This window comes from Balaenoptera acutorostrata, chromosome 2 (assembly GCF_949987535.1).
Source record: "Balaenoptera acutorostrata chromosome 2, mBalAcu1.1, whole genome shotgun sequence".
NCBI lineage: Eukaryota > Metazoa > Chordata > Mammalia > Artiodactyla > Balaenopteridae > Balaenoptera > Balaenoptera acutorostrata.
Window position 1 is genome coordinate 92,762,606 of NC_080065.1, and position 17,270 is coordinate 92,779,875.

Below are 17,270 nucleotides of genomic sequence, written 5' to 3' on the forward strand. Positions count from 1 at the left end.
GCCATGTGGCAGAGGTAATGGTTAAGGAAGTCAGGGGAATAAGGATGAGAATGAGAAGGCACAGCAACAGAGCACCATCAAATGACGACTTAGCACTCCTGGGACTCATGATGGGGACAGTCCACGGCCCATGTGATTAAGAGTTAATTCCATAAAAAGATATAACTCAACTTTTTTTTTTTTTTCTTTTCATAACTCAACTTTTAAAATGAAGTTATTTTATGATAAATTTCTCTGATCATACTCTCTTTTCATCATAATTCTCTGATTGAAAAATTTTAAATATATGGATTTATTTTATGACATGGTGAATAAGACTATAAGTGCCAACTCTAAATGTTGATGTTTTGTGTACCTATGTATGATAGATAGAAAAAACAAATAACCTTCAAGTATTTAAGGATATGTATTTGTACTAAGCTTCAGCACCAGTGCTCTAGGACGTATTTTCTTTAAAAATTATGAAAATTTCAGATTCATCATATAACTTTTAATTGGTTAATTAAAGGGAAGAACATAGGTAAGAAGTATTTATAATTGCTGTTAGCTTTACCAGAAAAAAATTGCTATTTTCTCTAATTTAGTTTTTTTTCAATATTTGCTCAAGTTCTGTGATACGATCCCCATAATTGAGAAGCCTCTGGCAGAACAGGATTGGTACCATGGTGCAATTCCCAGAATAGAAGCGCAAGATCTGTTAAAACAACAAGGAGACTTCTTGGTGCGAGAGAGTCATGGGAAACCTGGTGAATATGTCCTTTCTGTATTTTCTGATGGACAAAGGAGACACTTTATCATACAATTTGTTGATGTACGTTTCCAATTTAGTTTATATGTATATTTTGATATAGTTAATTGAGGTATAATTATAATAAATGATGAATAATTTGTGATAAATGCCTGTAACACTAACTTTAGCACTTAATTTTTCTTTTTCTGAATTCCATAAGTAGAGTGCTCTAAAATTCACTAAAATGTTAACCTTTTTAAGGAAATACATATTTTACAATATAAAGTTAAGAATAGTTGTTACAATTTACATTAAATTTAAATGCATAAATATTTAATGTTTTAAGTTAACTTTGAACATGAAAGATCCTTTGTATTAAAAATAAAAAGAAATAATGTGATTATCATAATTTTTTTTAGAGAAACTTAATTATGAATTTTATGCTCTTGAAACCAGCCCTTGAAATTGCTCAAAAATGTTACCATGAGAGATTTTTAAGAAATATTTTATTAAGTAGTAATAATGAAATACCTTAATGAATGGGACAGTGATAGTTGAATTGTTTTTATGATTCTTTGAGGATTAAGGTTGTTTTTCCACTTATGTATAAGCTATTATTTGTTGGCATTAACGAACAATAAATAGAAATCAAAGAAAAATTTTTAAAATGATCTGGGCATATTGCTTGTTCTAATACTGATTTATTTATTGAAGTTTAAGTATTGTAAGCTTATTTGTTACATTCTTTATTAAGCACTCAACAGATGAAGAGTGATCTCAAAATTTTGTTTAACTTTACCCACTGAGAAATTTTTAATATTTTTGGCATAGGAAGGAATTGATGCCTGTATTTGTCATTTTTTACCCCATCATATCAAATGGCATGCATTTTCAAGCTGGCTGTCTGTAGGATTTCAGTTTATGTCCAGGCACTAGAGTGATGCTAAGTACCGTATAAGAAGATTGGACCATTATCATTAGATGAACTTCAGAGGGTTTTAGGAACATATATGTTGTTCAAGTTCATATATAGTTCACATATATATAAGTTCATCTAGTGATAATATATATTGCATATTATATTATCTATATACTAATACAGATATAATTCTGAGGTGAAATTCACATACCATAAAAGTAACCATTTAAAAGTTGCATTTAGTATAATCACATCTAGGGATTATATTTAAATGAAAATAAATGCTGTTCAGATGGGTTAAAATAAGTATATTAAAGTATATATTATAATTTTCATACTACCTGTTAATTTTGCATAGTATTCAGACCTCAACTTGATAATTATATTTGCCTACTCTTATACATCCAACCTACTGTTTCTAATAATATGTCATCCCTTACTTTCTTTAAATTTGTATGTGCCTTTAAATTATGGATGTAGATAACCTTCCTTATTACACCCAGTGACCATGTTGGCAATATTTATAAAATTGTATGAGAATTGTAGAAGGAAAGATGGTAGACAAACTATAAACTACAACTTATATGAATGTTTCCTTCTATTTTCTAAGCTCTAAAAGTTACTCTTTGAAATATGTCATACATTAAATAAGACTGAAATATTTCCCTTATTACCTCTTGTAGTTTAAAATGTAACTGTAGGAATTTAACTTAGTATTTTTAGAAACAAAATGGAAAGGGTCCACTTGCAAATTATCACTTGTCTTTAATATTGCCATTTTGTTTTAAGTAACTAAAGTGAACAGCATAATATATTCTAAAAATAAGATATTGTTACAAGTTCACATTTAAAGATTTTATTCAGCTTCCTCTGTCATTGAAATTTTGCAAAGATCTCTCTTAAAGAAGAGAGTACTTGTATTTCTGTAAATGCCTCAGGTTTTCCAGTGCCTAATTTTATTTAATTTGCCCTCATTGTATAATGTTGAGTTCTTCAATCAGTTAAAAAATAAGAGTTTTAAGGTGAAATCGACTGTTTGGGGAAATTTTAATTCTTTTTCTTCTTGTGCAGGTGAATCTTGCTTGATCTAAAATTATCCCATTTCCTTCCTCATACACCTGTTGTCTGGAAGGGGTTTATAAATGGGGGAAGTCATTACCAGATATTTAATGATTGCCTATTATATTCCAATCAATGAATTTATAATCCATTAGTAGATTATAAAAGCTGTACATAAACGTGGGGTCAGGTGTCCTAAGTGAGGAAGACATAAAGAAATATAGGTTTCTGTGGAAAAAAAGTCAAATAGTAATCAATGAAAACTTGAGTTTCAGGCCCAGATCTGTACTTTACAAGCTCTGGTTTGGGAAGTAATTGGGGGTAATAGCTGATATACTGATTGTGAGAGTCAAACAGTGAATATATTCTTTGTAATGTGTGAAGTGCTATGCAGATCATTAGGCATTTTTACCATTGTTTGAACACTTTATTTAGAAAAACATACAAATGTACTTTGTACGAAATATAAGTGTAATTGGAAAAGTTAAAATTTTTCTTTTTGGTTCCTATTGAGATTTATTTGTGAAATTTAAATAGTAATGAAAATATTGTTTTAGAATTTATATATTTAAGTTTGAGGTATTCATTGATCACAAATAACGTTATTTTTAGCAACATTATCTCTGTCAACTAGAGTCTAGTTGGCAGTTATTTTGAAGCTTTATTTTTGTATGCATGTCACAGTTATTTTTTTAACATGGTGTGAAACTCTGCATGCTGTGAACATTATGACTGATCAAGATGGATGCAGATACTTTAGATTTTTACATTTTTTACTACTCTAGCGGAGAATATCTGTTGTTTTAGCTAGTTCAAGCAAGGAAAACTGTACTTTTTATTGGACACTAATTACATTAATTTCATAAAGCCAGATATATTAAGCATAGCTAAGTATCTGAATCTCAGTGTAATTCTAGTGTTATTTACTGACTTATTCCATAGTTACTAACCTGTTTATGGTGCTTGATGTAAAGCCACAGTTAGAGTTTGTACCTAAAACTGTTTATCTTTTGTCATAAATATTGACAGATTTTCATAGAGATTCAAATAGCATTGTTTCATTTGATAGGTTAGTATATAATCAAATCCTTGCTTTTGTATAAGATAAACAAAAAGAAGTGATGAAACAAAGTACTTCAGAAAAAAACTTTTTGTGCTGTTATTAATAGGAAAATACCAATTCATATTTCTCTAATTTTATTTATCTGACACATATTTGCTAAAAACACATTTTGGCAGAGTATCATGTTATGCAGTGTAGGGAGGTGAAACTGAAAATGTATGGCCTACTGCTCGGTGAGCTTAAGACCTGGTAGGTGAGACATTAGTAGAATTCATGAACAGAGAAACATTAAAGATGCAGATTTAAGGATAATTGAGCCAAACATTTGAATTAACATCTGGTGATGAATTGAAAAATCACAACATAGTAAATATTTTAAAAGTAAAACCTGGGGGAACATCCTCTACCTAATGGCATATCATCCTTTTTTATTTCTTCATTCATTTCAATCAAAAAATACTAATTGAGCAAGTATTCTATAGAGTCCAGGGATACGGGCCAATAAAACAAAAATAGCACAGAAGTGGAGGCTGTGAGTAGCTACTATGTGAAATTGGGTAGCTCGGTGTATTGTATCATCAGTTCATTCAACAGATATCTATTGGATGTCTATCATGTGCTGAGTTTCACTTTAAAGTGATGGATGTAGTCTCTGAATGTACCAGACAGGTTTACTTTGTGTTTTTTGCCACAATCTCTAGGCTCTTTGAACTACCTTTTAAATTCATACTGTGGATCTTAAGAAAGACTAAGTGAAAGTATATACAGACCCAAAACTTGTTTGTATGACAATTCCAAGTTTGTGTTCTTATCCTTGTACACTTAAGATTATTTTAACTGTTTTACTCCAGCCATTCAAAGATTCAAGAGAAGGCAATACGTTCCTTGAAGTTAAAATGAATCAGCATAAGATATCATTTTCTGTGCCCCAGACACACAATTAGGGACTTAGGAGACTTCCTTCTTAACAATAAAGCAAAGCCATTCCAAAACCTTATTAATTAGTTTCCAGGAAATACTAATTGAGTGAGTACTTTTAAGACCCAGAGATACAATGGTGGATCTTACAGTCTAGTGGGGAGGCTCATGGTCATTTGTAAATCACACACAATACATGTAATTATAAACTCTATTAAGTGCTGTAAAGATACACAGTGCTATGAACACTTTTAACTGGAAAACTTAAGGAAGTTACGTTTGAGACAACCATCTGAAGAATGAATAAAAGTTAACTAGGAGAAGCCTTACCAAAATCTTATTAATTTTATTCCTCAGATTCCCCAACAATCCTTCCTGTTTACTGGTTTAACTAGTAATATAACTAGTCAATGTGCTTTTTTTATTTGAGAAAGCTAAAATTTATGTTTTACATTTTTACTGTTGGGTACTACCCAAAAAAGGAGTGTTCTAGCCTTTTGTTTTTATTCAGCTTATTCATCTTGGCCTCTTTCAGAAATGATTTTCCCTCTTTCCTTTTTGTTTTTTTCTTATGCATGCTTATCCTTGATGGTTTTTCAGGAGATCTACTCAGGCATAATATTTCAAATTACACATTCATTGAATCCCCTTCTCATTTTTGTGTGCTTATTGTGTTCTGTCTGACTTCCTTGCGTAATAATAGTCCTCTGGAAATATGTGTAGCAACAAAATCTGATTCTACTTTTTATCGTTTTTCATCTATATGCATGACTGATTCTTAAGTAGCACAGTGATAAATCAGGAATGAATTCTAGATATAGTGAATGTTTTAAAAACAAAAATAATGCATACTCTTAGTAAAAATTCAGAAATATGTATCACGGAACATGTGCTTCACAGTTAATACCCCCTTACGGGCTCACTGTATATTCTTTGAGATCTTAAAAATGTATTTTAATTATGTGCAACTATGTAATTCTTATTTTACAAAGATTGATTCATAGCATATTTTTAATTTATACTTCTTATTTTTTAATGATATATTACCTGGTTTTTTAAAATGTAATACAAATGACTATCAACAAAATGATCTTTGTAGGAATTTGTAGAAATTTATTTTTTACTACTATTTTTTATTGCTTCTTTTGGAATTCACAGAAGAGATCATTAGTAGCTCCAAAGAGAAATCTCTTATTTGAAAGTTAATATGGATTCTCTCTGTCACATTATTAGTAAAGCCATATAGAAAAACTTTAAAAAGAATTCTCTATATGTGAACCCAACCTCAGGTTGTCTGAGCTATAAGAAATTTACACAAATTTGTACAAAGTCAAATGTAATATTCAGAATTTTGAATGTATCAAGAAACAAGTCCTCAACATTTTTGGTGAATGTATTTTTTTCTTTTTAATTGTAGTACAGTTGACTTCTAATATTACATTTGTTCCAGGTGTACATCATAGTAATTTGATACTTATGTACACTACAAAATGATCACCATGATAAGTCGTTACCATCTGTCACTATACAAAGTTATTACAATATTATTGACTATATTCCCTATCCTGTACAATACATCCTCATGACTTATTTGTTGTATAGCTAGAAATATGTACCTCTTAATCTCCCTTACCTATTTCTTTCATCTCTCTACCGTCTTCCCCTCTGGCAACCACCAATTTCTTCTCTGTATCTATGAGTCTGTTTCTATTTTGTTATGTTTGTTTGTTTTGTTTTTTAGATTCCACATATAATATTTGTCTTTCTCTGACTTATTTCACTTAGCATGATACCCTCTAAGTCCATCCATGTTGTCGCAAATGGCAAGGTTTCATTCTTTTTTATGGCTGAGTGATATTGTATTGTGTGTGTATCTTGTTTTTTATCCATTCTTCTTTACCCTTTCATCTATTGATGGACACTTAGGTCTCTTCCATATCTTGGTTATTGTAAATAATGCTGTAATAAACATAGGGGTGCATGTATCTTTTCTAATTAGTGTTTTTATTTTCTTCAGAAAAATACCAAGAAGTTGAATTGCTGGATCATATGGTAGTTCTCTTTTTAGTTTTTTGAGGAAAGTCCAAACTTTTTTCCATAGTGGCTGCACCAATTTACATTCCCACCAACAGTGCATGAGGGTTCCGTGAATGTATTATTCTTGACCTTAGTTGCTTAGGTGAACTTTATAAGCAAACAGCCATAGTATCATTTTTAGATTCATTACATTATCTTCATCTTTAAGGAAGTGAGTTAATTGGTTTTGCACTGTGTTAGGACTCAGAACTTCACTGATGTCAGAGGAATTGTTTTAAACAAATACTTGCTAGGAATCAGTTTCTCATTTTAGCCCTTGAAGGAAGTACTGCTGCTTGTATTACTGTATTAGTTCATCATGATTACTGTGTCAATGGCAGAAAAATACCTTTAGATTAAAAACTAGATATGTTCTTAAGAAAGGGAAACTGAAAATTCCTATTATTTTATTCTCTATTTCTCTAGTTATAAGGGGTATATTAGAAATTTATATAAGGCCTTATGACACTAGTGGCTGATTTAAAATTTTCATTCTGTGTGAACTTCATCTCATTATTTACTTTTTATTAAACATTCTACAGGGCATCTTGAGTTTGTGTGGGTGTGTGAACTTTCCAGTATTCATTTCTATGTTAAGTTGTCTTACTTTAACTTTATAGTCATTTTAGATGCATTGCATTTCATTTATTTCACACACGTTTATTTATCCAGGCAATATATGCCAAGCACTGTTCTTGACCAGAGGGATACTCTGATGAACAAAACAAAGATAAAAATTTATCATCTCAGGAGCTTATATTCTAGAGGAGGAGATAGGCAATAAACAAGATACATAAGTAAAATATATCTGATGTTAGATAGTGATAAATTCTAAGGAGAAAAATTTAGTAAGGAAAAGGAGGTAAGAAATTTAGTTGGGGTGAGAAATGGATATTGGATGGCCTGAGTAGACCTCACTGAAAAGGTGACATTTGTTGAAAGACTAGAAGGAAGTAAGGGAGCCATTACCCAAACGGCCATCCAAGGAACTATTTCAAGCAGCAAGTGTAAACTCCCTGAGGAGGGAATGTGTGTAGTGTGTTTATAAAACAAGAAGGAAATGAGTGTGGCTGGAGGGGAGTGAGGTGGGACGGGGGATTTGGTAAGAGATGAGGTGAGAGAGATGATAGAGGACAGATTAGAGGGCCCTAAAGACCATGGTAAAGACTTAGTCTTTTATTCTGAGGGAGGTAAAAATTTTGTGCAAAATAATGGAATGGTCTGTTATAACAGGATTTCCTGGCTCTTTATTAAGAGACTGAAGAAAGACAAAGGGAGAAACAGTGTGTGTGTGTGTGTGTGTGTGTGTGTGTGTGTGTATACACACACACACACACTTCACTGAGGAATACTAAGCAAATATAATTGTATATATTTAAAGTGTACAGCATGATGATTTAGTACACATTGTAGAATGATTGCCAAGATCAAGGGAATTAACACATCCATCATCCCATGTAATTAACTCTTTTTTTTTTTTTGTGGGAATGCTTAATATCTACTCTCAGGAACTTTCAAGTATACAAGACCATATATTTGGTTCAGATATTACTGTTATTACTACATGTTACACATCTATAACATTTTACCTTTCTTCATGTCTTATTTTCATATAAGAATGCCTTCTAGGATATTTGGTTATTTACAGATAATCATTATTCCTTGAGAACATGTTATTTACACTTTTAAGTGTCCTTTGAAAATGTTTCTTATCATATATCCAGATTTGGAATTATTTTTGTAATCCAAGGTTTATTATTGGTATGATGACTTAATAATTGAGTGTGTACCATGTACTGTATACTAAGCAGTGGTTTGCATGTTAATACTTGTTCAGGCCTCACGCTTTTTCTGTGAGGATGTCCAAATATTATTTCTGTTTTGAAATAAACTGAGGCATTGAGAGAACTTCCTCAGTGCATTGCACATCTAGCAATAGACTACTGTCCTTAGTGTGAGATATTCTTAAGTATCTTTACTAATATATCATAGCAGGTCTGGCTGTTGTATGCAACAATTCTTTAGTCAGTTTATTAACAACTGCCTTGAATTGACCCTAACACAAACTGCCTTGAGTTGAACTATATAGTTAAGTGTTAAAGTAAGCTAATGCATGTTTGTTCCTCACTTGACGAAATGGAAATATTCATTTTAAAAGTTGTATATAAATTAGATTCTGGGAAATTGAATCTAATTTTATATTATGGAAAAGGAACTTTGCGTTTTTTATCCTTTAACTGGGAAAATAATCTTCCAGTAATGTAAATAGTATCCAAATTTAGAGAGTTTTGAAATTTCTTATTTCTTAGCATAGAGTTTTCTTAAAATGGAGCACGTTTGTATCTGTATTTGTACACATCACCCGTATATGTACAGGTGAATTCTTTGTGAACAATCAAATGGAAGCCTTTATTACATCACACTGTATTGTAACGCTTTTTGCAATGAAAAATAGGCCCAATAAGATATTTTTTCTTTGCTAAATTTATTGCCATCAATTCATCCCTATGATTACTGACCTACATGCCTGTTTGAAATATGAAGACAGAGAAAAGGGATCTTGACAGAGTTTGGGAAAATGTTACTAACTTGATGTTTTGAAATCAAAAAGTGCTACGATTTGACTTTGCTGATATATGCAGTTTTGTGTCTGATGCATTTTATTTCTTTATCAAATGTAAGTGAATGTGAATGTCTGTGTGGTTTTGGTAAAAGAATAATACATGAATAACCCCAGTGTAGAAAAACCAATCAATACTGTATTGATAAAAGGGAAATAAATGATCATCAGAGGTATTCTTAAAATACTTATTATTATATTGGATATACTTCCTCAACCTTTTGACACTATTTTTGATCTTGAAAATTTTATCAAATGGAACATATAAGCAAACATATATACACATATTTCTTGTTCCTTAACTTAAATGTATCCTGTGCTTTATTTCCTTTGGTTATTATTTTAGCAAAATGCATTCCAGGTCTGTAAGTTTTTCTTTTCTTCTTTTTTATTTTTTAACAATCTGAATTATATTTAGTCATTATGCAAATTAATTTCTTGATGCAAAGGTAAATTTTTTTAGCATGTTGGAATTTTATTTATTTTTATTTTTACCATCATAACCATTTTTAAGTGTATAATAGTTCAGTAGTGTTAAGTATTTTCACATTGTTGTGCAATAATAGTTTTTCTTAAGTGGAACTTTGTTGATGAATGTAATGTTGCTAAAGCAATGTCTTCATATTTATTCTACTTTATTGTCCTTTCTCCAGAACATGTATCGTTTTGAAGGCACTGGGTTTTCAAATATCCCTCAACTTATAGACCATCACTATACAACAAAACAGGTCATCACTAAGAAATCAGGTGTAGTTCTGCTGAATCCTATTCCTAAGGTAGGTGCATATATTCACATTTTTTTTTTGAGACTGCTTCGTGAGTTATTTCCCACAGTAAATAAAGTTCTTAGATTATTTATAGAAGTTTGGAAACAAATATAGTCGAAACATGGAACTTCCTTGGTTTTATTAAGATGGGAGATGGGTTACCTTTTTATTCAGTGTTTGCAAATGGCCTGTTTTTCTTTTTCCTTCCCAGTTTTTCTTGAAAGACTTGAGGCCTTCCTTCACACTATAAGGTTCAGACTTTAAAGGCTCAGTTTATAAAAGATTCTGAGATGTAGAAGTCAAAGAAAATGTCCAGCAATCAAGAGTAAATTAGAATTTTAATTTTGGGTGTTAAGGTTACAATATATTATAAGACACTGGAATTTTTTAAAACTACACTACTCTTCACAAAGGCAGTAAATCATAACTTCACTATGTACAACCAGGTAACTGGGCAAGAGATTGTTCTAGGTCATTTTTACCTCTAAGATATACCACAGAACAGATTGCTTTTCATGAACTTTAAGAGATTTGCGAGGTAGGGAATGGGTATGAGGCAGGTTTGTGTTTTTAAGGTAAAACCTGTGGGGCCTGACCTGGGAGGAACAATGGAGCTGGCGTAACTTCTGAGCACTTTTAATGTTCCAGGAATTGGGTTGGGGTCAACAAAAGTCCCTTTCCTTTGGGGCCCGTCTCATATGAAGAACAGTGTAGAAATAGGAAAGTCATAAAACCTGGTAGGTTAATATTTGCTGATTTGAGGTTTACATATCTAGGGATGACTTTTAATATGAAGCAAGTGTTATTCCCAAGAATGCTAGTATATAATCCAAATTCACCTAAAATTTAAAAAACTTTTAAAATTTAAAACTTAAAAAACAACGGTTATATTTCCCTTTGTTAGTCTGGAACATAGTGTCTGTGTTTGTACTTGTGTTATATTACTCAGTCTTTATTGAGGGGCTGAGTTTTAACATTCTGCTCACAGAAGATTTTAACAGTCAGTTGCTAAATATTAATTCTGTGGCTAAGGAATTGTCCTTCTTGCATAATTTTCTAGAATTATGAGATGGGCTCATTCTTTGTTCATATTTTTCCGGTCACTTTTTTTTACATTTAATTGCAAAGAAACCCTATAAAAATTCTCCTTGAGTCTGGAACAGGTTGTCATATTTTATCTCTAGTAAAAAAAAAAAAAAAACGGTCTATTAATGTTTTCTCTTTCATCAACGAATAACTGCTGTTGTTTTACAGAATTCTAAGTTCTTTTTTTTAGTTAAGGTCCTCTATTCTCATAGCTTCATTTACTATTAATACATCAGTGACTTGCAAATTTATATTTCCAGCTCAGATATATATCTTTCCCACATCTAAAAATTTTCTACTTTTCACCTAAAACTGAGTTTATCACTTTTAAGTACAAAATTTGTTCTTCCTTTTTTTTTTTTTTTTAAATTTATTTATTTTATTTATTTATTTTTGGCTGCATTGGGTCTGTGGTGCTGCGCACGGGCTTTCTCTAGTTGCAGCAAGCAGGGGCTCCTCTTCGTTGCGGTGTGCAGGCTTCTCATTACGGTGGCTTCTCTTGTTGCGGAGCATGGGCTCTAGGCACGCAGGCTTCAGTAGTTGTGGCTCGCAGGCTCTAGAGAGCAGGCTCAGTAGTTGTGGCTCACGGGCTTAGTTGCTCTGCGGCATGTGGGATCTCCCCGGACCAGGGCTTGAACCTGTGTCCCCTGCATTGGAAGGCAGATTCTTAACCACTGTGCCACCAGGGAAGCCCTGTTCTTCCTTTTTAATAAGTGGTACCACCAAATACCCAGCTGCTCAAACCATAAATCTGGGGGTCCTTTGACATCTCTTCACCACTGCCCTTCCTCCAGCACTTTAAGTGACAGGAGTTTTGTATACTTAATTGTACATGTGAAAGTATGAACTCAATTCCAGTATATCCCAATATGAAGTAAAGTTCACTGCAGTGAAGATACTTTTTACCGTGTTAGGTTAATGAGATACACCCGAGTTTTCATAGATAGTGACGTCTCATTTCACAAGCCAACCTAATATTTGCATTGTCTCCTTGCTTAGCCAGGTCTAAATTGAGAGATCAAAGCCATAAAAGAGGCACATAAAAATGCTCATCTGGGCTTGGGTAGGAACATATAATTGCAAATAAAGCTATATCCCTCATAATATAAACTTTTCCATGAAACGAGCCTAGATAAATGGAGTAGATTCTCTGGACTGTTACATAGCCAATTATTCTCTTTCTTCCAAACCTCCAGCACTGGCTGTGGAGCTGAATATCCCATCATTTTATAGCACTATCTATGAAAATAACTAAACTGAAAGCTATAGAAGATTAAGGGGCTACATATGATTGTTTTATGAGGTAGAAATTTGAAGTTAATCTAGCTGACTATTAACCTGATCTAAAGTACTGATATTTGAAATATTCAAGTAATTATCTCAGTGTGTGGTAAATATTGTTATGCATTTGATTTAAGGAATCATATCACTCTTTTAAAAGAAAATCACAAAGCAGAGGTTGTGAAAGTAGATAATTTTCAATTATGAGTGGAGAACAAATTGATATGGATTTTTTTATGGTGGTATTATCTGTTATTATCTTCCTTTGGGAAGTATTTGTACTCTTATAACTGGAATCTCTTTCTTGATTTAATTTGTGTAAGAAGTTAATGTCTTTGACCATATAATGTGCTGTAAAACATCTAATTTCCATCTTGCCAGACTTCATTTTTAGCCTACATAAAGAATGCTATTTTGGTCTCAATATAATTTCTGTTTATAGTAACTTACTTCTCTCTTTCCATTTATTTCTCTCTTACCCATGAGAATGTATGTATAACATCATATGCCTAACTAGAGGACACAGTAGCCAAGGTAGTCTCTTTCTTATCTCCAGAGGTAAAGGAAACTAGGCAATCTAAATTAGAGAAAGTATTTAACTTTCTCATGATAATAAAGCTAATGAGTGCCCTACCCACTCATGCCCACCCTCCACTGGCTGATTTCTCCTACACTATCTCCCGAAGCCTGTGTAAAGATATGGGAGTGAAGGTCATGTTGTACACGGGTTATTGATCACTCATAATCATCATCTTTATAATTAGGAAACACTTTGGGATGCACAGGGCCTGTTCTTTATTTAGTTCAGTCTCTGTTCAAATGTCATTTCATCAGAGAGGCCTTTTCTGACTACCATGTGTGAAATAACACCTTACCTCCTTATGTTCCCCTCTTCTTAATTTCTCTTTGTTATGGTTATGTTTACCTGACATTATATTGTATGATGTATTTTTAGTTGTCTGTCTCCCCCCAAGAGAAATGTAAGTTCCATAACGGCCAGAATTACATTTAATAATCAGTGCAACTATATCTCCAGTACCTAGAACAGTGCTAGCCCCTAGTAGGTGTTCAGTAAATATTTGTTGAAGAATTTAATTTACTGACCAATTCCTAGAAGCCAGGTACTTCCAAGCTTTATATATGCATTAACTGTATATATTCCTATGAAGTAAGTATTGTTATTAACCCCATTCAATTATAAATCAGGAACTGAAGCTTAAATGGTAAATGATTTGCACAAGATAACACAACTCTTAAGAGGCAGAGCTGGGATTCGAGCCCGTGTTCTTAACCATTATCTATCTAGATTGTAGAGTCTAGATCTTAGAGACTTCAGAGAAAAAAATGTATATTTTAAGGAACATGGATGCGGGTTTAAGGGAAAAGAAGAGTCTTTGATTCCATAAAATGTCAAATTGAATAAGTCTTTAACATAGCAATATAGGTCTCTGTAAAAGGTAAATTATTAAACAGTAATAGCAGGTGACAGAGCTGGGATTTTAGGTAAAATATAGGACTTTGTAAGATATAGGTAAGGAAGACATCTAGTTCAACTTTAACATTTAAATGGTGCCTTGAAAGTTTGTCTTTGTTAAGTTTAATATTTCTTCAGATTTAGCTGTTTAAAAATTTTTTTTCTTTCTGAATGGAAGTTAAAGTTCATGATTAAATTCAGGCAAGTTAGGAGTGAGTTGCTAAGTTGAACCTTAGACAAATAACTTGCCTGCCAGCTTAAATCAAGTAATTGTGGCTTTTTGATCAGAATTTGGTATAGCATGCCAGAATATTAGAAACAGATTTTTGCAAGGAGAGTAAATCTTTCTGTGACTGAAACTATCTTGTCATAAGGTGACAGGTTCCTGATAACAGCATTCTTGATCAAATACATGCAAACAAAGAACAGTTTATGAGAGGAGAGCTTGACTTTTGATTTAGGTACTCTATTCAATTTTTTAAAGTTTCAGATCACTTAAAGACTATTCATTTTACTTTATACTTGAGTAATATAGTTACTTCTTCCAATACTTACCAGATTACTGGTTTTTTATAAAAGGAGGTAACTCAGGAAAAGTCAAATTTTCTCTGTGGATTTTGGAAACTGTAAAATACCATATACTTTCCTGTTTAAAAACTTCTTTTACAGGACAAATATATCAGAACAGAAGGCAAATTTGGAAGTTTTTAAATTGTGAAGGAAGAAAAAAATACATTTATTGAGTGTATAGTCTGTTGATAACACTCCACTTCTATTATTTTAAAAATATTTTCAACAACTGTGAACTGAGTATTATTATTATCCCCATTATTAGGTGAGGAAACTCGGAGATTGTAATTAACCTAAACCACATTTCTCGTAAATTTCAGAGTCGTGACCTGAAAATGATTCTGTTCTGTTCATCATCTTTTTACTACAACCCCAGCTAGCATAAATTATAATCTATAGTCTTAGTAACGTCAGTAGTTCAAGAACAATTTTTTTCTGTATTTCGGTGTTCTAGCAGTACGTAACAGTGAACTTGACAGTTATGATCCCATCCCATATGAAACTTAGTCTAACAAGAACTATAATAGCATGTTGTGCTAAGGGAAATACAGAAAGTATTTGAATGTTTAGCCTTCATTTAGCATGGTTTGGGGAGTCAAATTAAACTTGGATTTTAGGCTTGTTCCATTTAATAAAATAAAAGAACCTTGTTATAGAACATAAAACACATAGACTGTCTTTCAGTTTTTTATCTCGAAATTTACCAGCAGATATTGTGAGGAGGAGCAATGTTGGACTCAAAAAATTAATGGACCTTGGAGACCGCTAATGTTTCTTCTTATGTGATCTCTCAAAGGTATTTCATGCATAAGTCTTCCTCAGACTTTCTTAAATATCATAATATTTTTAGTCTGAAGAGCCAAGTTTTTTGGTAGATATGAATATTCTTCTTATCCATCCTATAAATAGATAAAGGATGACAGGAGTAGGCAGATGGCGCCCAAGTGGTTAAAAGAAAAGTCATTGGAATTTTTTTAATGCAGATTGAAAGATAGGATTTGGTATTTACAGCACAAACATTGCCTGATGTGTATCATATCATCATTTTAAAGTATTTACAAAATCTTCTATATATGTATGGACCCTGGGAAATGTAGACATATACAAGAAAATATATAAGAGGATCTCTGGTATGAACAGGGTTGCATAACTTAACATTTTTTCCTTGTTCCCTGTTGGAAACCATAGAACAGTAACAAAAGAACAACAACAACAAAATACAAAATCTATAAACTGCATTTTTCATGAAACTAGGAGCTGTATATTATCCACAGGCTTAAAAGTACGTGTTTAGGTAGCCAAAAGCACCTTAGATTGGGCAGAAGTTGTGTAGCACAAAGTTAAGAAAAGACGTGATCAAAGAACCAAGTTGCTGTAGATCTTACCAAGCTCCAGCAAAAATACCTGTTGAAAGGGAGGAATTTACCCTAAATTTCTATATTCCTTGCTTGCATCAATGAATGCAGGACATGTGTGGGGAAAATAAAGTTTTATATATAGCTTAAGTGATGCGGATGAAACTGCCCTTGGAGGTAAATTCAGAGCCTTAAAAACTTAACATCGACAAAACAAAAAGAATGAAATAAATGAGTTAAGCATCCAACTCAGAAAATTAGGAGAAAAATCCACAGTTAAATAAAAGGAAAGCAGAAGAAAGAAATTAACAAAGGTAAAAGCATAAAAGAATGAATTAGAAAAAGGGAAAACAAAATATATATAATAACTGCTTTTTAAGAGATCAACAGAAAATTAAAATACTTGCTAATCTATTCAAGAAAACCCATACCACAAGGGGCTAATCTCTTTAATATATAAAGAACCTCTAGAAATTAATAAAGACAATCAAATAGCAAAATTGGCAATGGGTATGAGTGGATAGTTCAAAAAATAAAAATACAAATGGCTTTTAAAATATGACAGATGATTACATTACTCAGTAGAATAAAGGAAAATTAAAGCTATAATGAGATTTTTTTACCTATCAGACTGGCATAAACTCACAGTTTAATAATTCACTTGCTTGGCAAAGATGTGCAGATAAAGACCCTTAGGTAATTTGGCAATGGGGGTATAAATTAGAAAAACCTCTGTAGAAGGCAATGTGGCAGAATCTATAAAAATTATAAAACATATATACCTTTGACTTAGCAATAACACTTCTACAATTTATCCTTTACTTATATTTGTGTATATATGAAATGATATCAGTATAAGGTTATTCACTGCAGCATTGTTTGTAATATCAGGAGAGTGGAAATAATTAAATGTTCATTAACAGGAGTCTAGTTACATCAATTATGGTACCTCATCCAATGGAATACCATGAATGAGAAAGCATCTATGTACTGGTTGGAGAGAGTTCCAAGATATATTGCTAATAAAAGGAATTAAGCTAAAAAACAGAGTATATATTATGTTATCTTTTATATAAAACGTATGTGAGTATAAGATTATATGTCTGAATTTGCTTTTATATGATAAAGAAATTTTATATACTCAAACTAATAACGATGTTGATGTATAACAGGGGTTACATGTTTTAGGAGGAGGTTGAAATGGCAATAGAGGTGTTAAGGGAAACTTTTTAGAGTCTAAATTTGATATTTTTCACTTTTAAAAAACACTGTGAGTGTATTACCCCTTCAAAAGTTAAATTTAAAAAAAGTATTTTTTTTTTGGCTTAAGTGTAGTTTAAATTTTTTTTTCA

At 32.0% G+C, this 17,270-nt stretch overlaps 1 protein-coding gene across 5 annotated transcripts in view; it reads left to right on the forward strand.

Annotated features, from left to right (window-relative positions):
* FER (FER tyrosine kinase) overlaps nucleotides 1-17,270 on the forward strand; it is a 467,575-nt gene that overhangs the window by 229,429 nt on the left and 220,876 nt on the right. For 4 of the 5 annotated variants that reach the window (XM_057540547.1, XM_007192081.3, XM_007192079.3 and 1 more), the window contains 2 exons: nucleotides 608-811; nucleotides 10,039-10,161. In XM_057540547.1, the coding sequence (XP_057396530.1) occupies nucleotides 608-811; nucleotides 10,039-10,161 (327 nt within the window). The remainder of the gene's footprint in view (nucleotides 1-607; nucleotides 812-10,038; nucleotides 10,162-17,270) is intronic. The other variant, XM_057540548.1, reaches the window with a different exon arrangement.